The sequence below is a fragment of the Poecilia reticulata genome, chromosome 23 (assembly GCF_904066995.2).
Source record: "Poecilia reticulata chromosome 23, P_reticulata-male-v2, whole genome shotgun sequence".
Taxonomy (NCBI): domain Eukaryota; kingdom Metazoa; phylum Chordata; class Actinopteri; order Cyprinodontiformes; family Poeciliidae; genus Poecilia; species Poecilia reticulata.
In genome coordinates this window covers 10875777-10898261 of record NC_088852.1, presented here as the reverse complement: position 1 = coordinate 10898261, position 22485 = coordinate 10875777, and the positions used below count along the sequence as shown (strand labels likewise).

General features: G+C 40.7%; 2 protein-coding genes across 12 annotated transcripts in view; one reads left to right on the top strand and one right to left on the bottom strand.

Annotated features, from left to right (window-relative positions):
* Positions 1 to 18103, top strand: part of pphln1 (periphilin 1) — a 77599-nt gene extending 59496 nt beyond the window's left edge. For 3 of the 10 annotated variants that reach the window (XM_008400991.3, XM_008400990.2, XM_008400992.3), the window contains 11 exons: positions 177 to 216; positions 2067 to 2131; positions 2301 to 2513; positions 2729 to 2790; positions 3530 to 3646; positions 3956 to 4134; positions 4681 to 4764; positions 5569 to 5604; positions 7133 to 7188; positions 12152 to 12289; positions 17452 to 18103. In XM_008400991.3, coding sequence (XP_008399213.2) covers position 216; positions 2067 to 2131; positions 2301 to 2513; positions 2729 to 2790; positions 3530 to 3646; positions 3956 to 4134; positions 4681 to 4764; positions 5569 to 5604; positions 7133 to 7188; positions 12152 to 12289; positions 17452 to 17718 — 1218 coding nt within the window. In that variant the 5' untranslated portion in view covers positions 177 to 215 and the 3' untranslated portion in view covers positions 17719 to 18103. Of the gene's footprint in view, positions 1 to 176; positions 217 to 2066; positions 2132 to 2300; positions 2514 to 2728; positions 2791 to 3529; positions 3647 to 3955; positions 4135 to 4680; positions 4765 to 5568; positions 5605 to 7132; positions 7189 to 12151; positions 12290 to 17214; positions 17377 to 17451 lie in introns of those variants that run through there. The other 7 variants (XM_008401001.3, XM_008400999.2, XM_008400995.2 and 4 more) reach the window with 7 other exon arrangements.
* Positions 18104 to 19602: 1499 nt separating this feature from the next.
* prickle1b (prickle homolog 1b) overlaps positions 19603 to 22485 on the bottom strand; it is a 29211-nt gene continuing 26328 nt past the window's right edge. For both annotated transcript variants that reach the window (XM_008400984.3, XM_008400983.3), the window contains exons 7-8: positions 21281 to 22279; positions 19603 to 21186 (exon numbers count right to left, since the gene is read on the bottom strand). In XM_008400984.3, the coding sequence (XP_008399206.1) occupies positions 20228 to 21186; positions 21281 to 22279 (1958 nt within the window). In that variant the 3' untranslated portion in view covers positions 19603 to 20227. The remainder of the gene's footprint in view (positions 21187 to 21280; positions 22280 to 22485) is intronic.

Sequence of the window (22485 nt, the reverse complement as noted above, 5' to 3'; positions counted from 1 at the left end):
GTAAAATAACACTTTATAAGCTTCACATTGAATTATCTTGCATTCGTGTTTTTTTTTTTTGCTGTGTTATAAAACGTTCTGTCAACTTATGTTTTTATTTTCAGATAAAGATTTGTGCATGCTTTCTTCAGAAATGTTTAGCTATTCCATTTATGCCATTGAAAATCTCTCCACAGATTGAAGGTCGTATTTCCCGAAAAGCAGCAAACTTGAAAAGTAAGTAACCAACCAAGCCTTTATAGTAGAGGCACCATTTAAGGGACAAGTAAACAAAACGAGGGTTGCATTTCACAATCTCCGTCTTCTTCGTTTTATCAAAAATACTACTACAAACTTGTACACATGTAAATTCTATTTTATGTAATAGACGAGCAAAGTGTTGCATTGTTGTGGAGCAGGCTGGGGAATCTGGTAACAGTACAACTACCGGTGGTGATGTTGTAATAAAGTTCTGTATTTTGTCACATCATTCGCAAAGTACAACTCATAAATTCTACGGATTGAATACACATGGAGAGAATTCTGTCAAGTGTTATCATTTTTTTTGTACTTTTGATGGTTATGGCAAACTGATAGTCAAAACTAATGTTATGTTGGAAGATTAGAATATTGTGGAGAAGTTAATCAATCAATCAAGTTTATTTGCGGGTTATTTTCAGCAGCAATGCGGTTCAAGGTGCTTTGCATACTAAAAACGAAAAGTGATGAAGAAAACACCATGCAGTCAACAATTGAACAAGAAATGCATTTTGATGAGTGCCATCACCAAAATAGTACACATCAAATATGCTGGTCAGTGTTTCATTTATTATGGTTCAAAAGCAACTTTAAACTGGCAGGTTTTTAGGCTCGATTTAAAGGAGCTTCAGCTGTTTTGCAGTTTTCTGGAAGTTTGTTCCAGATTTGTGGCGCATACATTCTGATTGTTGCTTCTCTGTGTTTGGTTCTGGAGACGCAGAGCAGGCCAGAACTAGAAGACCCTGGTGGTCTGGAAGGTTGATGCGGCAAGAGCAGCTCTTTAATGTACTGTTGTGCTAAACCTTTCAGTGATTTATAAAGTAACAAAAGTGTTTTAAAGTATTTAAAATAAATAATTTATCTGTTCTATATTAGAAACTCATTTCATATCCTAATCTAATTTACTCAAAACGCCTGCAAACGTTTTCAGATGGTCTCTTTGTGGGTTAGCAGGCTACACAAACATGAGGAAGACTGCTGACTTGACAGGTATTCTGGAAATAGTCTGTGGCGCAGTCTACAAGGAGGGTAAGCCGCAAAGTCATGGCTAAAGAAGTTGGTTGTTCAGAGTGCAGTATCATATTTATAGAAAGAGTGGAGATGATGGCTGTATTTGTGTGAAGTAGCATCTAAACCAAATATGACAGAAGCATTGATCGTTGCATTTAATTTGCAAATCAAACTCTGAATCTAGAGAATAAGTGGACAATCACAGAATCCACATTGCTTCAAATCCGGAGTGAGGTTTCCACAGTCAGTTGTTGGGGTTGCCATTCAGTCTGCTGGTGTTGGTCCACTCCGTTTTCTAAAGTCCAATCAATGCAGCCATTTACCAAGAAGTATTGGTGTGTCTCTGTTGACAAAGAAATGCTGACTTCCATTCCTCGCAGTGGTAGGGAATGGCACCTGAAGGAGGTGCAGACAGCAGGGTGTCACCGAGTCTGACTGACCAGCGGCAGGTCTGACCTGAACCCCATATAGAGTTTGAGGTATTGTCAGAAGGACAATACCTCAGGTCATCTGCACCAAGCCAGATGACCTGAAGGATGATTTCAAAGCAACCTGAGCTGCTGTGACACTTCAGCAGAACCACAGGCTGACCACCTCCCGCCGCTGATGCAGTAAATGATCATTTTTCGCTGATCTTAAGTAATATCCTAATTTTCGAAGCTGCTGATTTAGTTTTATTATTTTTATTATCTCTAAGCCATCATCATCAAAATTACAAGAATTAAATGCCTGACACATTTCACTCTGTTACACATCTATGCAATGCAAGTTCCCCTTCTGAAATTTTGCAATGTCTTTATGTTGTTGTCTCTTGACAGTGACATACAGAAGAGACAGAAGTATACGGGATGTGTATGAAGACCGCTTTATTCAAGAAAGACCAGTAAGTGTGTAGAGGCTTGCTTTTTTAAATGTTTAATTTTTGCCCTTTTCATTCGGAGCAGGCGTCGCAAGCTTTGTTTGTTCCAACAAAAGCATTTTTTAGACAACAAAAGATGTACTTAATTATTTATTCTTTTCCAAGAATTCTTACTTTCCACGCTTCTGCGCAGGGTCCGTATCCAAGGGCAGCCGGAGCCGTCGAGAGGAGAGGCCCGTTTGGCAGACCGGAGGACGAGTACGGTCGAGGCGGGTACGAATATGAAGGAGGGCCCCGTTTTTACCCGAATGGAGGCGGCCCTCGAGGTTTCCACGACGATCAGAGGGGCTACCAAGTGGAGGGCCACCACTTTCCTGAGCGCAGAGCAATCCCACCAGCACGAAGGGTAAAAATAAGACGATCCCTTTGTTCATTCTTTTTTGCTTTACTATATCAATGTTTGCTTTGATCAAATGTTACATTATTGAGGTTGGCATTAGTGTCTTTATGTGCCGTCGTTCTACCTTCAAGTCTTGATGAAAATTAAATTGCATACAAACTAGACCTTAATTTACAGCATTTCTTTTTTCATTATTTGTATTTTTCAAAACTTTTTTGTAGGAAGACTTTCCATACAGAGTACCGAGAGAAGACCCTCATGCGGGACGATCTTTGGAGTTTGGGTAATTATTTCTCTTTTCTTTTTTTCTCTTTTTTTTTTGTGCTAAAGTCTAAGGTTGTTTGCCAGGATTTCATTCAGTACGCCGGCCTGTTTTGAATTAGAGTATTGAAATGGTGAGCACATTTTGTGAATTTTCCATCTAAAAACCTCATTTCTGCACCACAATGATGAGTTGATCATGAATACCAATGCTCTAAAATTTCATTGATCACCCGTTATTACACATTGGCTCACACAGCAATGGTCATATAATTTAGGGAACTTTAGTTTGACGTCAAAGAATCTAAAAGTCCTTCAATTGTTCTCACTTTATCGAAGATCAAGTTGCTAAGGGCAACAGGAACAGGAGGGAACTCCAAACATTCCTCTCAGCCTCCAGAACTTTTCTATAAATAAGTTATTTGTATTTCCTTCCCTTAGTGTTTTAGCACAACGGCTTCTATTATGTTTTTAATTAAAATAAAATATTTATACTTTGTAATAACGGAGAAGATTAAAAAATATACAAGTGAATGAACTGGCACTGCAGAAAAACTGTTTACATTATTCTTTAAACGCCGTACAATTTTAATTGCTGCCACAAATCATTTAATAATATTCAGTGAAATTAACTAATTAAAACGAGGCAGGATAAAAATCCGGACTTGTTTCATATATTTCATTTTAAAAAATCGTCTTAGTTTTTCAACCACTTATCGGTGCTTTTATTAATTAATGTAATTTATATTTTCTCCCCTCAGTGCTCGTGTACCTCCACCTCCCAGCGTGAGAAGCCAGGGCGTTTATCCAGCTGCCAGATCGCTCCCAGAAAGCGGGGAAGACACATTAGTGCAAGCCATCCGCAACCTGGACAGAGGGTATGAAAATCACCGACCTGGGCATCCGTGTCTTATGTCCGTCTCAGACTAATTTTAGAAAGTCACTAGAGGCTGAAGACGCAACATATAGGATAGATGGTTCAATATTTTAATCCAAAATGAAGTTCAGTACATCATAGTAAACGCTAGATGGCGACTTTGCACTGCGTTTTTGCCTAAATGGAACTGTGAACAGAAATTGCGGCAAATCACCGAATCTGATATCAAACGAGAACAATTTTCCAGTTTCCACTTGAAATGTTGGAATACGACAAATATAAAACTAATATGCGTTTCTCATTCTTCCAGTGAGGACAGGGATCCTTACAGGAGGAAGGCAGCCCTGTTTCCTCCCCTAAGAGAACGCTCCCCTGTCCGCCGCGAGGTGGCCCGCTCCCCTCACAGTCGCTCCGGCTCCAGCGTGAGCAGCAGAGGCTACTCACCGGACAGGGCGAAGAGCCTGCCTTTTTCCACACAGCAAGGCAAGAGTATGTACAAAACATGCATTATTGTTTTGTTTTTTTTATTTGTATATTTTAAAACTTTTTGAAATCGGGGTCATAAATAGCTTGAGGAGCCATTTACAATTCTTTTCAAGATGTTAATAAATCTTGAACGTTTTCATATTTTACAATAGTTTGTTGGGGTTTTTTGTGATGAACCAACACTTGCGTAGTTTCGTACTGTGAAAAGGAAAGAAAATTCAACGTTGTTTTCAGATTTTATTTAAGTTTCTTTGTAAAAGTATTGAAAACTGATATTTCCTTTCTGCTTCCCAGTATTTCATTACTTTGCTTTGATATTTCGTTCTCTGGAACTCAAGCTACTAAATATTTAGTTATTGGACCAAGTCCTTCAAAAAATCCATTCACCATAAGCATGTCAAGCATTTTCATTAGAGATCAAATTACATTTTCAAAAAGATTGAATCCATGTAGGCATCATTAAACAGAATCCATTGTTTTCCATTTCTTTTGTTTGCCTCACCTCATTCTGTGTCTTTGACTGACAATCTGGATGATTGGCTTTTCCAGATTTGGACGGTCCAGAGAGTCACACAGGTGTTTCTGAGCACCTCTGGGGGGCGCTCTTCCCTCAGAGCGGACATGACATTTTGGGTCTGTACACCAACTCACGTGACCGAGCTTGGACCTGGGTGATGTCCTTTCTTTTGCATCCTTGTTGTGCACAAAACACGATGAGGACTGCTTCAAAGTTAAACAAATTAAAAGACATTCTGGAATCGGGACATTTAGTGTAAACATTTAAAGTTAAAACGCCAACCCAGAAACTAGTATATGTTTCACCCAGGTCTTAAGCAAGTTGTCTCATGAGTTTTAAATATACAATAACCTAGTGGGGGAGTAATCATTAATTAGAATAAGGAAGTCATCTCATCTTGTTTAGTGAGGTACATTAGCACATTTCATTGTTCCTAATCATTTGCTGTCGTTGTTACAATAGTTTTAATTCATAGTAGAGTTTGTTTTTTTGTTTTTTTTGACAGAATTCACACATTTTACCCACCGATAGATCTAATGTAAAACACATGAAAGTGCTAAGGTATCTCTTTATGTGCTGCATGATTTTTTTTTTTTTTGTTGTTGCCTTCAAACCTTTAACTTTCCAATTTACTCTGAGAGCTGGTTCTATCCTGTGCTTTCCATCTCACCTTGAGCTTTCCCCTGTGAAATAAGTCTTTGGTTTATTAGTATAGGTGCTTTCTTTACATTGCAGAACAATAATGGTGTGTTTTGGTAATGATTTAACTGGTAGGGGGTGCATGATAAAATGACCTTAAGGCGGAGAAACGTGACTAAACCTTCCATTAAAGGGACCGGGTCATAGTTTTGTGTTTTTCATGTTGGATGCCCCAGTTATTGTCCTCGGCTTAGTGATTTTACGGTTTGGTCTTCCTGCAGGGTATGAAGAAACTTGTACTGAATCCAAGATTATTGGTAAGTAAAGTTCAGTCTAGTTGTTGATGACCAACTTGGCATGGACTTTTATTAAAATTATTACTGATGTCTAATGCAAGAAATCCCAGTTTAGCAGTTTAATTGTGCTTTCCATCCATCCATCCATCCATCCATCCATCCATTTTCTTGCAACCTTGTCCCTTAATGGGGTTGGGAGGGTTGCTGGTGCCCACCGCCAGCTAACGTTTCGGGCGATAGGCAGGGTTCACCCTGGACAGGTTGCCAGTCTGTCGCAGGGCAACACAGAGACACACAGGACAAACAACCATGCACACACACATTCACACCTAGGGGCAATTTGGAGAGGCCAATTAACCTGACAGTCATGATTTTGGACTGTGGGAGGAAACTGGAGTACCCGGAGAAAACCCACGTATGCACAGGGAGAACCTGCAAACTCCATGCAGAAAGACCGGGGCGGGGAATCGAACCCAGAACCTTCTTGCTGCAAGGCAACAGCTCTACCAACTGCGCCACTGTGCAGCCTGGAACCTTTCCACTTTTTATTTTACAGATTCACAAATCCCAGGATATCTCATTGGGATTTTTTTGTGGTAGACAAACACAAAGTTTCCTACGATTGCCCTGTACTTTACTCCATCCTAGTTCAAGCTTCACTGTTCTGCAGCTCAATGCTGCCACTGTCTTGCTTCACAGCTACTGTATTCAAGGTGCTTTGCATCTTTGGGTTTCCACCACACATAGTTTTAAATGCATGTCACACAGTTCAAATTCCTCTGACCAGTACACTGTCCATTGCATGTTTCTTATCCTCTACAAGAAAAGGGGCAAAAACTCTGAAAGAATACAACTATTCTTGCAAAAGCACTTGTTGGAAAGAAAAGTCTAAATAAAATAAAATACACATTTCCTTTCATCCCACAATATTTCTCTAATCAGTCGCACTAATCCCAGAAAGTCAAGAGATGCGGTTTCCAGTACAAACTGAATGGAAAATGAAACGGTTAAATCCGAGTAACTCGAGTTGACAGAAAGCGTTTCTAACGTGTCCTGCAGGAAGCCCCTCTCCTCGTTTCTGTCGTTCCGTCTGTCAGGGCTCGTAAAGATGCCACCAGCTCATGCTCGGGGGAAGCAGTGGGAAGAGGGTGTAGCGTGTCTGATGGATATTCCTGAAGCTGGTGTTTCCACTGGCGTATTTTTATGTTTCTTTCCTGGGCGCCAAGGGTTTACTTTAGTGTTTTTTTAATTGACCCAGAAAACTTAAATGATTTAAATGCGAGAAAAGAAGGGAAAAAAAACTATACTAAAGAGCTTGACTGGTGACCACAGTCAACGGGTTGCTGTGTTTTAGCTATGAAAGCTACGTTCCTTTTTCTTGCTCTCCATTTCCGTCGTAGAATCCCAGCTTCTCATCACTTTTTTTTTTTCCAACCGCTTTCCCAAAGCTCCTTTTTCTGGTGGATAATGTTTCATGTTTGCCCCCATTTTAAAGCTCAATGTATCAGTCCTTTGTTCTCTTTCTTCTTTGTTTTCCCTAAAATTGCAGACAAAATTCCTGGCTTGTCACGAGAAGGCTCCCCACAGAGTGCGACATCAAACAAGGTGAGCAACAAAGGAACGTCTGCTTAAATTTAAAGATATTTCGAGGGAAGTGGAGCATAAGAACCCTTTGTTGTTTTTAACAAACAACCAACTTGGGTTTAAATTTGCTTGCGCAGCAGCTCTAAACAACTTTATTAATCGGTCGCCCTGCTCTCTGCCTTTGACGTCGACCGGCAGGGTGCATCTGGAACTTCTTAAATCCCATCCTCGCTGTAAGCGTTCAGTCCCACTGAAGCATGCTAATGGCTTTTAAAGCAGCGTTCAGCCGCAGCATAAAAAGCCATCAGGCCTGCACTGTGTTTATCTGTGGTATAAGCAGACTTCAGTCAGATGGACTGATAACGGCAGAGGAAAGTGGCTCAAGTGTTGACCAAGTTTTTAAAAACTACTTTTAGTGTTGCCCTGTGTACAGCTCCTGCCCAAATTGTAAATAGTAGTTTGTTTTGCTCATGCCATCCATCTTCAGCTGCGCAGAGGAGGGTAAATAAGATCAGATGTGATTGCGATTAGGGAGCTGTGTGTGTTTGTGTGTGTGTGTGTGTGTGTGTGTATAGAGGAGGCCACCCAGAAGCAAGGGGTTAAGTCAGTAGCCCGAGTCATAACTTTATCACATGATCTTGACCGCAAAGACAGCGGAGTCCCAGCAGAGCTCATTAAGATGTGTTTACGCTGTTTACACTGAACAATCGTTTCCTTATTCAGATCAAGAGTGTGTCTATTGGACGTTTCGATTTTTTTCGAGGTGTCGATGTCGAGTCCCGCAAGCAACGCTGCGGACTTGAATTTGAGAGGCTTCTGTATTTTACGCCTCATTCAGATCTTGACCAAAAAATGTAAATGCTCCGAAAGAATTGCTTGTTAATCACTTCAGAGTTTATTCCTGTAAGTTACGTAGGTTGTTCAGTGTTGGAATTGAACAATTTTTGCGACCAAAATGTTGTTCTGTGAATCAGTATTGGTCTTCTGGTTTTTTTAGGAGTACTTGACTTTTATTTTTTACCAAATTAGAAGGGAATTAAAACATAAGGATGCACTTAATTTATGCAATAAATTCTGTGTACTATCCTTTGCAGAAGCAGAAATTATCTGGTTGACAAACAGAAATTGGCATGTGGATGAAAGTGTGATGTGCATTTGTGTTGAGCCCACTTTACTTGGATACCACTAAATAAAATTAGCAACTATAAACTTGAGTATCATTTAATCTCAGCAGATCCAGTTTTTTACAGGGTTTTGGAGGCTTGTTAGAGAACATCAGTGAACTAATGGCATCATCACGGCATTATGGGTCAGAGAAAACGGTGAAGGTTAAAGCAAGGTTAAATTATCCAACAGTATCTCAAGCTGCAGACATTTTAAAATCTCTCATTATCCCAAAATGAAAACAGTATGGCACAACTGCAAACCTACACTGACAGGCCGGGCAATGAGAACATGATTCAGAAAAGCATCTAAGAAGTTCATGTTTAAAACTGCAGACATGAACAGCTCAAGTGGGGAAAATCTGTTGACTGATAACGATATGAAAGAATTTTATGCGCAAAAGAGCTCAAACTATTCCATTTACTGTTTGCATCCCACCGTGATCTTCTCCTTGTAGCTTTTGTAGTGAAAATATTAGCAAAACACTTAAAAAAAAATGCTGCTCTAAACATCTCAATTAAACAATATTCCGTGTACAGTAAGAGAAAATAATCATTCTATAGGTAAAAAAAAAACAACTTATATCTGCAATGGGACCCACACTGGTTGGCCTTTAGTCATTTAATTTCCTTTTGCCGTTCCGAAAACGTTGCCCCAAACTGCTTTTGCAGCGCCGACCTCATTTCTCTAAAGTGAAGTTGACTTGTAGCGTTTTTACAAGTCTGTGGTGAGTTTACTTTAATCAAAAACCCAATGAAACGGCTCTATTATGGTCACAATGGTGTTGTGGTTTCACTGAACCAGTTCAGAAGAGGTCTGGTCTACCACAGCCACAATCAAAAGCTGCTTTTTCATTTTTTGGGACAAAGCGAGAGAGAGTTTTAAAAACCGAGAGGACTGTGTGCGTTTTGCAAGAACGTATTTAGTTGGAAGTATAAAAAAGAAACGACACAAACAGCTGGGTAACAAATGAGTTGTTGCAAGATACAAACATGCCTCTGTCTGACGCATGTCCCGTTCAATCAATGCTGTGATAAAAGTTTGTTACTGTCCCACCTCTCCTCACACGCACACACACACACATGCATACACGTGGTTCTGCTGGGTTTGATCTGTGCTGCGGTGCATTGTTGATGTGTTCCCGGGGCACATGCCCATAACCTTGGCCGAGATGAAAGCCTTTTGCTGTGCACGTTCAGTAAAGCTTGTTCTAATAGCCTGGGTCACTGCCTGCTGTGGCCGTACTACACACACACACACACACATAGGCAGGCTTTCTGGAGCCATCTCTGACTGAAGAGACCAAAGAGGAGGGTAACTATAGAGCAGCTCCACCTCTGGCTGTGAGCCAGGGTGGTCTATGGGTGGAGAGCTGGATTTGGAACAAAGGAAAGGTCACCAGGAGGTTCATCTCTGCACAAAAATCTTCTTTGTTGCCATTTCATATTTGGCCACGTAAAATAACAAGATACGTGGATTCTTGCGTCTTACAGAAGTATTCTTAACCTTTGAACTTTTTCGGGATAGGCCAGTGGAAATCTGTGCAGACATGTGAAGGTGAATGAAAAGCATGAATTGTTTTTCACAGTTTTAGAAATGAAGAACTGAACTGATGTGTGCGTTTCTATTCAGCCACCCTGAGTCGGTGATTTGTACAACCACCTTTTCTGCAAATAAAGCTGCTAGTCTTGAAGGGTAACGATCAGTTTTGCCAATTTTTTAAATCTTTGTTCATTCTTTCTTGCAAGATGTCTCTAGCCGAGTCCGACCGGATAGAGAGAGTCTGAACCCGTGTTCAGATCTTTCCACAGATTCCATCACGTTTCATGGTGGGGGAAGAAGCTGTGTTCAGGGTGAAGGTTTGTGCTCTAATATGATCAGCGCAGCTATTTTCCACGGCAAACTCTAAACAGGATTTCTTACCGCTTGTTTTTCCAACAATGGTTTCTCTGGATGTTCAGTTTGTTCCATTGCCAAATTCTCCCGCTTTTTCTCCCGACCTCTTTGCTGCTTCTCTGATTTATGCTCCCCTTGTCTGGTTTTAGGTGGGCGGCCTCGTCTTGGTGGGTTTGTGCCATATTCTGTCCGTTTTTGGGAGACGGATTGATTCTGTGTGACACGTTCAAAGCCGAGGGTATTGTTTCATAACCAAACCCTGCGTTGAACTTCACCGCAGCGGTACCCCTGATTTGTCTGCTGTGTTTCTTCTTCTTCATGACAATGTTTGTTCACTAATGTCTTCTGAAAAGCCTCTGAGGCCTCCACAAAATGGCTCTATTTCTACTGAGATTAAATTAACAGGACTTTGAAAAGCAGTGCTGAATAGGTTGCTCTGGATTTTATTTTAGGGTATTTGAGTAAAGGGGGCTGAAAACGAAATGGCACTTTAAAAAAAAAAGTATTTGTTTTCACTTTACAACTACTACACATTGATCTTTCACATAAAACTATAACATTGAAGGAAGTTTGTGGTTAAAATTGGGGGAAAGTTTGTTTCTACATTTGCGAGTTATCGTTTTTTGTTTTTTTTTCCCCGTTTAATTTTTGACATATGAAGTAATAGCTTCTGCTTTGTAGCAATAATTTCTACCATGTTGACAGGTAGAAAGCACTGCTTTCTCAGTCAGTACTAGTGCTTGGAGAGTCTCATGTTATGAAAATCCCTGGCAATGGCAAGAATACTTCGCAGACGAATGCAAACTGTTAGGACATTGGAAACATAAATCCTAATTTAATTTTAGACCATGCTTAGAAAAATAAGCTAAAAATATCTTGGAATGAAAATGTCTTTTTGTTGTTGCATATACTCTAAAAATGACCACATTCACATTATTCCCCATATGTGGAAAAAAATAAACAGCTTTGGCTTGAGAGCAAACCTAGTTAAGCCTTTTTTTCCATCCACTTCAAATAAGGCTCTGAAAGTTATGGTTGCTTTCATTATTAACTCGAGCAAAGGAGGCCGAAGCCTGACAAATGTGATCTTTCAGACGTGCACAAGCGTGTACGCAGGACTTCTCCCTGGAGCTACGCTCGGCACTGAATAGGAAGGAATAATTGGATGATTCCTTATGAGTTGTGCTTTTCATTTTTAGACCGCAGCCGGACGTGATGCTCCGTCGCTTGTAATGTCTTTACTCGGACTTCTAGAAACGAAAGATGACTTGGTCCGTGGCCCGTTTCCCCCGGATGAATGAGCGAACTTTAGTCCTGGTTGGGCGGCTCTGCTCCCTGGCCGTCAAACTCTCGTAGAATCAGGAAATGAGCAGGAATGCGTCCCCATTTACGCACAACTTCCAGTCTGCTCGTTAGAAGAAGGCTTAATTTTGTTCGCGATGCTTCCTAATTTCGGAAGTTCCTGTCCAAAACCAGACAAGTCAATGAGTAGAAACCGCTCGAGTATTATTAGATTAGCTTTGATACTTAATGAAAACATCAACGGGAATCCTGATGTTCCCTTCTGCTTTTCTTTGTAGTTGTAGTTGTAGTTCAAAGTTGAGCTTACTCATTTGCCAAAAGTGACTCTGACTTTTCATGTTGGAAAAGCTGCTGTAGAGCTAAGTTTGACCTTTTTGCTACGCTTCACCGACTTTGGCTTCCTATAAAAGAAGTAACAGTAGGTCAGGTCATTGTGATCCACTGATGCTGGGCTTCAGGTTACTGACCCACATTCCTACACATCCTTGGTGTTTTGTCATGCGATTTCAAGTGTTTTCCAAGTCTTCCTTCGGTTCACAGTCATTTTTAATCTGCTTTTCAGTTTCTTAGCTTCTCTTTAAAGCCAGGATTCACATGCAGCTCTCTTCTCCTCTCCTTACAGGAGGAAAGTAATCCACCAGAGGCAGAAAAGGAGGAACCAATCGTGGCTCCGGTCACTGAAGACAGCAAAAAGCCTACAGAGAACCTAGAAGAGAGGCGAACCATGGCCATCGCAGCCAAAGCCAAGGAGATAGAAAAGGTACTTCTATTTCAATGAATCTACTTGGAACCAGTGATCTGGTATTTTTAAATATCCCAGTTGAATTTATTGTGCTGCACTTGAAAGGTGCTGAGATGGAAGCATTTACATTTCACCGATAAGGTTAATGAACAGTCTTTTCAGGACGGCTTTAGAGGAAACCTTACATTCTTTCTATCTGATTTGCAAATGAAAATAATGCTACTTAGGATCAACTAAATAAAAAAATATATAACACTGCTAATGAAGCTCATGTATTCTGCCAATACTGTGTAGAAACTCAAAATTAGGCTTTGAGAGTCTGTGATTTGGTTTTGTTGCAAACGTTGCTATAATGTTCTGAAGCTTAAAGTTTTTTATTTCTTTTTTTCTTTTTTACTTCTTATAAAAGTATCACGTTAATACATGTAGCTCTAGTAACAGTTTTGACAGCAACTGAACAAAGCTCGCCACTGAGCAAAGTTTGGGGCTAGCTGTATACGCACAATAAATGCGAAGGATTTACGTTTAACAGAGCTTGCAGCACCCCAGGCTAAAGGTTCCAGACCTGCTCACTTGTCTAATGAAGGCCGTTCCCGGACCAGTGAACGCTACCGTTGGTTTACTCAAAACCATTAAATCCTGAGCTAACTCTGCCCTGAAGGACACATTTCACTCTCTCACGTCGAGCTGCACCAGCGAGCCTGCAGCTTTGTTGCAGTGCTGGTGCTGACGCCGCGACTTCCCTCCTGCTTTTACTGCCCAACTGTTCAGTCCTTGTGGTCTCATTCTAACTCGCACTACAGGCCACTTTAACTGCCTCCTCTCCCTGGTAAGCAACATAATCTTGCATTGAAAGATTTATTTGGGGGGGAGGAAATGAACCCAAAGTATAGAGTTCTTTGTCACGTTTCAATGTGTCATTATGCTATCTTAAAATATTTCTATACTGATGCGTGTGGCTGATTCTGTAGGTCAGATTTTTAATTTTAATGCAATATTTTGTTTCAGAATGTGTCCTGCTTTATGTTATCAGAGCTCTTTGTCAAATAACAGTTGGGGGGGGGGAAACAAATTAAATATTTGTGTTTTTTTTTTTTTTTGCTTCAACAACTCCAGCTTTCTGTTCTGTTGTTGCTCTCTGAAGCTTTTATGATTTCCAGATTTTGAAGGTTGTCATTTGGTTTTTCATAAGAGACCAGACTGTTGAGACATAATCCTGCCAGACAAAAGTAATTTAATCAACATTTCTCAGTAGAGTATAGATCTCTACTGCTTTCTTCCTTTTCCTCTTAGTTAGTGAATTAATTTTTGAACAGTTGGTGCTTCAGTACACCAACTAAAACCTAAAAGCTGCTTTCACACCGACTTTGCACCAGCAGCTATAAAACGTCTGAGAGCGCTCGTCAGATTCGCTGGCCATAATTTCCCATCATCCCTTTAACAGTCAGGTAAACTCACTTGGTTTATTTTGCACCATAATGACTCAATTACCCTCACTTTTGCACGCCAAAGTCAAGGCAGTATCCCTCCTCACATGACGAATGTGGGCCACGTGTTTGGTTTTCTGCTCTCCGTTTTGATTTAATGCCCTCACAGACACAAACACACAGAATCAAGCAGCTCCTAAAAACACTCGGCGACCGTCTGACTTCGAAACCTTTAACAGGCCGCCTCAATCTTGAAGCTCGCTTGATCTGAAACTCGGCCAAAGTGGTTGGAAGTGAGTGACAAGGCATGCAGGCTAAGAAAGGGTTAGTTTTACTCCTCACTGCGCAGGCTGCGGAACAAAGGCAGTTTTATATCGTTGGGTTAGGAGTATAAATAGATTTGGCCGCAGAAGAACTGTTGAGCGCTTTGTCTGTTTTTGTTCAAAAAGATTGCAGAGCTGGATGGGGATGGTAGTCCTGTTTTCCAGTCCGTCTTAATCTACATTCTTTGGCGAAGGGGAGATGCAAACACACAACCGAGAAAGTTTATACCCGCCTTCAAAATATCATGTTTGTTGTCATATAAATATAAAAACAACTCCAATGATTTTGTTACATAACTGTGCACATCTATAAATACTTTGGTTTGTAGATCTTCTGATCTCACTTTCACATTTCTTCTTGAGTTCAGACTCTTAATTTATAATGAATCTGAATATCTTATCACTGTTATTATTTTACTGATATTTGCTGATCTAGTGGTCAGCAGAATCATAAAGATTTATTGAACTACTGACATTCTAAGCGTCTGATTCGTCTCTGCAAAGCTGCCAAAACAATGACAGATGAGTTTATGCCTCTTTACAGTGTCAGTAAAGGGGAGCTGTAAAGATAACAACCTTATCTATGTATAAAGTGCCCTACAGAGAGCTTTTTTTCTTCTTCTGCTGATTGGATAACCGGATGGATTTTAGGAAGTGGGACTCGTTTTCGGCACATTGTTTTGTAGGAACGGCTTCTTCCTGTATTAATAGAAGCCGCTGTCCGCACACTGATTGGACGCATCCTGAGAGAATAGTATAAATAGTTAGCTGCTGAGCGAGACCGTCAGACGTGTGAATAACATCCCAACTCATGTTGTACATACACAAGGTGTGTGTGGTACACACCCGGTTTACAGGACAGGGTGTGTTTGATTTGTGTCACCATCTGGTTTGGAAACTGTATCCTGATGACCAGCGTACGTTTCCTCTGAAGTGATTGATGTGACTGTTTCTTCCTATTGTTAAAGTAAATCATTTAAAAACCAACAGCACTTTTCCTCCCCTCCCTCTGCAAGTATTTGTAGAAGGTTGGATCTTAAGCAAACAGCTTAATACTAACCTGAAACATTTGTAATTTTTTGGGGGGGGGAATTTAGTTTTAACATATAAAATGGTCTAGCCAAAGCCCTGACCTCAACCAGCAAAAAGTTTAGTTACTATTCTTTGGTTCCTTCCACAAATAAAAGCAGAGATGTGCTAAAAGCTCGCTAATGGCTACCAAAAACTTTGTGGTTTCTCCTCAACATGCTAAGGGAGAAACAAAATTTTATTTAATTTGTGCCCATAATGAGTTTCTTTTAATAAACATTTGCATACGAAGGCTTATAACACACCTTTTTTTATTTTTATTATTTTGCAGATTATCACTTTTGATGCACTAATGGGTCATAAATATTGACCTATGAGCTTTCAGGTTTTGTCCAACTCTTGCTATCGTTCCACCCATCATAGACTGTATTACAGACACTTGGTTCTGTTTGCTGATTGTGGGTGACATGTTTTACTTTTTAAAGCCTATTCTATAGATGCAAATAGATAAACTCTGTTTGACAGCAGCAGATCTTTGTTCTGGAACTCTCTTCTCCTGCGTTGTGTTCTAGGAACGATGTGAAAATCTATAAATAATAAGTTGGTGAGTCAGAGCGCCCTGCAGTGCAGAAGCCACTGTTGGTGAGTGACTGAAAGTCTGTGTTGCTTGGCCTAATTTACAACACACAGCCTGATGGGCACATACTTGTATTTATGCATTTTTACTTGAGCTGTGTTTGTGAATCAGCCCTCTAGCTCATTTACTTGTGTAACATCATCAGTGTCTGTGAATTAATTTTGTTCTGACTCAAGAGAAGGAAAACTCGGGGATAGATGGGGCCGACTAGCTAATTAAATCTGTCACGTTGTGAAATAGTGTCAGTTTCTTTGGCTCATAAATGAAGTTATTCAACCTGGATAACCTGTTGGCACGCACAAACGCTTATATGTTGGGAAAATTGCATCATATATTCATACCCTATTCTGTATTTTTCACATTTTGCCAGTTATAGCCCATGTTTCTTCTGGAATGTGTTTCAGTCAGATTGGATGGTGTGTATTTTAGATATGCCTTCTTTTTATTTGTTTTTGGGGGATTTTTTTGCCCATCTTTCCACAGATTCTTAAATTTTCTATGCAATTTTAAACCGTATAGCTTTTGCTACTTTAGATGTGTGGATCTGTTAGGTAAGGGCCTGCTTGACCTCTAGACGACTTTAAATTCAGACCTACGGTTCTTGAATCTGCTCTAAAATGCCAACAAAGAACTCCAACAAGACCTGCTAATTGCTAGGAGTTTACAAAAAAATTAAGTTCACAAACTATTTTTTATAATATTGGATTTCAGACTAGAATAGTCCATTCCTGAATTGACAAGTTCAGAAGTTTTCTAATAAAGCTGTTATACTTAGATGCTACAAAACTATAGATTAGCCCTACACTCTGAAATACACTCTGAAAATTAGAACTCAAGTTTACCATTGTGTTTGTTTGGTTGTTTGAACCTACAGACAATAAGACTTAACTAATATTAAATCAGCTTTTAACATTGATCCCCAAAATGACTTAAAAATAAAACGTAAAAAAAAATTTAATAACTGAATCTGGAAACTGAGTGTGCAAAAGTATTGATTTGGTCCGGTCTTTGACTGGGCCATTCTTTTTTTTAATCTATCTGAATAATTCCATTGTTGCTCTGGCTGTGTGTCTTGACCAATCCACCTGGCTGTTAAATCTCAGCCACAGTCTAAGAGTCTTCTGCAGCATCTTAAAAACTTTTTGCTTTTGGGATTGTCCTTACCATCAACCCGGGACAGCTTCCTGCTACAGAAAGACATCGTATTTCACTCTGGGGTAATATCCTTTTTAATAAAACCTTCACTCAGCTGCTAAATTTATACTGAGATTAAATTGCACACAGACCGTTTGCTGCAATCCCACTAAAATAGTTTGTGGTTGTAGTTTGTTCAAATGTGAAAAGTTGTAAACAGATTGATGCTTTTCCAAGGCAACGTTTATGTTTTACCCCTCAAACATGTGTAGAAATGATAGACTCACTTCACCGTGGAGGATTTTGAAGCACAGAAATGTCCTTTGCTCATTTAACGGCCGACGTAAACCTCTAAAACACCAATTAATTAATTAATTTTTTATTGTTTCTCAGCTTGTTTCAAGTGGGCTCATTAAGTACAAGAGGAGAATGAAGTCTTTTATGTTCTGACACTGCTTTGCATGTGTTCACGCCAGAGGAGTAAGCTCGAGTGTAACGCTGTGAAGTGTTTGCACCCAGATGACGGGTAGAGAAGGACGGAGGCGGTTCCCCAATGTATGAATAATATATGAAAACTTCTCAGTTTTTATTATAGCCAAATGAAAGTAATCACACTGCCCTGTCCTTTAGGTCTACAGGCAGGATTGCGAGACGTTCGGAATGGTGGTCAAAATGCTGGTGGCAAAGGATCCCAGCTTGGAGAAGCAGCTGCAAGTCCCGCTCAGGGAGAACCTCGGAGAGATACGCGAGCGCTGCCTGGAGGACCTCAAGCATTTCATCAAAGAGCTGGATGAGGACGTCCGGCTTCCAGAACCCTCCGTCTGTGACTCTGTCACTCCTGCCATGTCCCAGAAACTGTTAAAGACCGGAGTGAACCACAGCTCGTCGTCTTTCTGACGCGCTTCGTCTACGTCCGCTCCGATTTAATGAGACTGATGATTTTTATTTTATGTTTTTTTGGGGGGGATTAACAGCTCAAATTTAGGATTGCTGGACTTGAACATACTGCAGGTCACAGCAACCTGAGGAACTCATCGCAGGAGCGAACAGTGTTATTTTTGAATGGACCATTTTTACCTTCAGGTTTTCTATGAAAAATGTAAAAACATTACAGTTTTTTTGTTTTTGTTTAAATAATATTTAAAAACTACAAGTCTCTGTGGCTCTTATGATATTTAGTATGGCATTCAGTTTTGAAGCATGATCTCACATTTTGTAAGTTTTGTTTTCTGATGTGTAACTTGAATAAATATGTATCACTCGGTGCTGCAATAGACAGAAATCAAGTCGTCGTAAAAATTTGTACTGTTAAAATATTTGAAATTGCCTTTCTCAATCTGACATTTCTGAAAAAACAAAACGCGAAAAGCTTGACCATTTTTAGAAATTCCCAAAATATACTAAGAGTCAGATCCATCCTTCTGTCTTGCAAAGATGTAATGTTCTTTCCCATTTTGAAAAGTGGCTAAAAAGGAAAAAGGCCTTTCGGATTCATACCTCAGGGAAACCAGAAGTTATGGATTACTAATTGAAAGTTTCTAAATCGTCCGACTTAAAGTAATTGGGCTAAAGAAGTTATATTGTAAAAATCCTCATGCAGTTCATGTGCATTCCCAGAGTTATGAAGATTTTCACACATTAACTTGAATGACTTGCCCCGTTCTATGGTTTTTTTTTCCCCCCCCACAAGCAAATTATGTCCGTCATATGTTTGCAGAATAGAAAGTCAGGGATATCTCCCCATTTTGAAGAGACATGGAGAAATTGCCTGATTTTTTTGTTTCTTGTCTTGTTTGTAACTCAACACAAGAAGTCATGGATTACTCGTAAAGTTTTTTTTGACAAACCTGATCAGCTTAAAAAAAACTAGAAATTGAAGACGATACTTAAGTTGTGTGTATTTAAAAGGAGAGGTGTTTAACTTTTATTGAAAGGGCTTTTGATAAAGAAATTGTCATTCACTACCAAGTGAATTTTTATAAATCCTCACCCAACCGTTTCAGTTTTGATAGCTTAAAAAAAAAAGCTGTAGGGTGTAGATGTGGCTGTCGTTAGCAAGCAGCTATTTCCTTGTAGCCATGTCTTGACTTATAAGGAAAACGGACGGCCTTGGCTTTGAATTTTTATCTTCTACTCTTTCACATTTCGAAAAGAAAGAAAAGTATTCCTTTTTGTCACATATTTATGCCCCAAGACAACGGGTAGTTATTTGTTGTCTTTTCCATTTTTCTTTTGGCAACTTTTCAAAATGGAAAAGAATCTTAAAAAAATATATATGAATAGAACATTTTTGCAGGAGAAGGTTCTAGAATAAACTTTTTTTTTCCTTGTTGCCAAATTCCATAACTAGGAAACGCTCCACTGAAGTGAAGGTATTGGTTGTCTTTTTGCAAAAGTTACTTTAAAACTGGAAATAACTTGTTTGTCCTTTAATTTAGAAAAATCTATATTAAGTGTTTTATATATAAAAAAAGTTTGCTGAATTTTTAAGCAATTTTATCTTATGGGATCAAGTGCAAATATTGGAGAAAAATGGCAACCTGGTAAAACCTTGTCTTCTTTTTTTTTTACATCTGTCTATAGACATATTTGAGTAACTTTCTGTATAGTAGCCATTTGCTGACTTTTGAAGGTCAAGACTACCTTGCTTACGTTCATATTTGCTTGTTTTCCCCTCTTTAGTATGTAGAAAGTATGTCTACTTGAAGTCAAAAATAGAAGAAAAACGCATTATACGTTCCAAATTGTATAACCCGATTCAACCAGAGCATTCTTGAACAATTGGAGAAAAAATATTTATTGCAAGCACCTTTACATCACAGAGCGCACGTTGGTTATCTTAGAGCAATGCTGGTGGTCAGGTGCAAGTACAGGTGTGTCGCTGCCAGTTCTGTACATGGTTTGTGATTACATAATGTGGAAGGTGTTGCAAACATCAAACAGGAATAATGTGGCCTTTATCTGAGGACAACTTGGCGATTCTTCTCACTTAAGCAAAAACTATTTTTACACTTTTAAATGAGTATAAAATACTAGAACTGAAACTTTAACTTATTATTTACATTTTTATGTTGCCTTAGTAAACATTAAATAGTTATTTGGTTAGTTTGTTGGCTCTACTTGCATTGTTAACCTCTGGGGGTGGGGGGGGTGTTTTTACCGTATACCATATTTACCCTTGCAAAACTATTAACTGAACATAAAATCCTCTCTTGGCAAAATTCCAAATTTCCACTGGTATTCAAATCCTATCAATGTTGGAACATTTTAGCCAGCTTTACATACACGTAAGAAGTGTCTAAACAGCTCAGTAATGGCCTCTTTACAGAATATGACAGACCGAACTGAAAAATCTTCACCTTATTGCTTTGTGTAGTGCACTCCGTAATATTAATGACATGGTTCGCTAAGAAATGATACAGTTTTTGGAGCTATGGCCCTTTCTGCAACCAGTCTGTGAGCCGTGGCTGAGGGCCGTGAGCGCGGTCACCCTTGTTGGGTAGTCTTCTGCATAGTAGCGCCCAACCGCTCGAGGTTGTGGGATTGGTTGGCCAAGAAAATACCCCTCTTCCTCAGAGTCTGACGACGACGACGAGCAAGTTGAGCACCAGTCATCCTCGTCTCTGTGGAGACCCATGAAATGTTCAAACCGTGGGTCATTCTGGTTGGAGCTACGGAGCATATAGTCAGATCGGGTTTGGGAGTAGGCCAGCGGCAGCATGTGTGCAGGGTTCTGAAGACGCATCGCGCCGTACGGCGGACTCACTATACCCTGCTGCTGAGGCTCAAACAGTCTCTGCGCTCTCTCTACGGGTACCATGTGAAGGGCGTTGTCCGAGCGAGTTTTGCGGCTCCTGTGGCGCCGGCCCTGTCGGTGGTGTTGGGGCCTGCTTCTGCCGTGGTGGCTTGTCGAGTGGCTTCTTGCTCTGCCAGGTTCATCTGGACAGTGCGCTCTCCTTTGTGGCTTCTCGCTCATGGGATGTTTCATAACACTAACCTCAAATCCATCATTATATCCATTGTCCACTGTGTCCTCTGAGAACTTGACCATTTGAGGAGGCCTGGATTGCGACTTGCTCCTCCGTATGGCCGGAGCTTGAACAAAGGATCCGGGTAGGCCCTCTGAATGTGGAGATATTGCGTGAAGTCCTGTGGGAGCCCCAACCCTCATTCCAAGCCCTATCCCACTCTCTGCCTCCTCAACTCTCTTTTCCATGTTAAGACTAAGGGAGTTTGCACTGTGGTGTATGTGGGATGAATTAAATGTTCCCATGTTGCTCATTTTCTCGCACTCAACAGTCATGGAAGAATCCTGGATGCCATGAAGGTTGTAGACTGTGGGTGCATCCCCATCCACTGATGCACCTAAAAAAACAGTGAAGAAGGAATATTTATTAGAATATATTTTTGAGATCAAAAGTAAGAAGAACCGATTTAAGACATTAAGCAACATGCATACCAGTGATGTTTGACAAAGCAAGGGAATCCATGGAGTCTCCAACACCCTTCTCAGCCTTCCTTAGCTCGTCAGCAATACACTCCAGGGAGTCCTCGTACCACTCCCTTGTGTCTGGCCAAAAAGCCTGCTTTCCTACTCCAGACTGCTCCTGATCTTGGTCATACTCTAGCTCTTGGATCTTTCTTGCACTGGCAGGACCTGGATGGCTTCCATATGCCGAGTCTCCGAGGCCGTCCTGTGACTGGGCCCAGTACATTTCGGGTAGATGCTGCTTGTCCATCAAGCCTGGACTGAGGCTGTTGGCTCGAGACTGGTCAGAAGTCTGGCTCTGGGTGGGACTGTTAGGGGCAGGGGACGAGGGGTTAAGACCTACAGATTTTGAATCGGACTTCAGCCAGGGATCTGACACACTTATTAGCTGTGTCGAGTCACTGTTGGGGATCTGTGATTTTAGGGACGGTGGCTGATGCTGGTGCAGCATACCACGGTCACCAAACTTGAGCAGGAGCTGAGTCATATAGTCCTCATGCTGAGCCCACTCCTCTGGATCCTCCTCTCCACCAGCATCCTGTTCCTCCCGCTCCCTCCAGAACCTCTCCTCCTCCAGACCGAGACGGGTTAACTTACTCCCCACTATATCGATGTCACCATCGCCGTCTCTGTCCCCTTCACCCTCCCCAAACCTGTGCTCATAAGAGGTGACTGTAGTGGGAGGGCTAAACAGCTGTGACTGTCGCCACTGTTCAGCGGGCCTACTGCTTTTTCCCATGCGGACGCTCCGCCGGGATTCGCGAGAGCGGGCTGACTGGAAAGCGGAATCCGATGAGTCTGAGGCATGTACATCTTCCCCCTGGCTGCAGGCCTTTGAGCAATAGATGCGCCCCTGCTTGGGTAAGAAGGGACAACCCAGCAAAGACATCTTGCACTGGGCACAACAGAAGCACTGGTCTGTGGCGTGCCAGTGAACGCCTTCGTAGGTCATCTGGGCATGGTCAACACCTAGAGAAATGAAAGTAAGAATCACGTTACCGTAATCTCATTTTCATGCGTCTGACTGATATCGAATATTTTTCGATATGTTTCACATTTTGTGATATTAAAGCTGTAAATTTTCCATTTTTAACAAGTAATTTGTGTTCAAGGTGCTACTTGGTAGATTCACCTTTGGGCTGAATACAAATGCTTGCCTCAGGTTTAATGTTTTA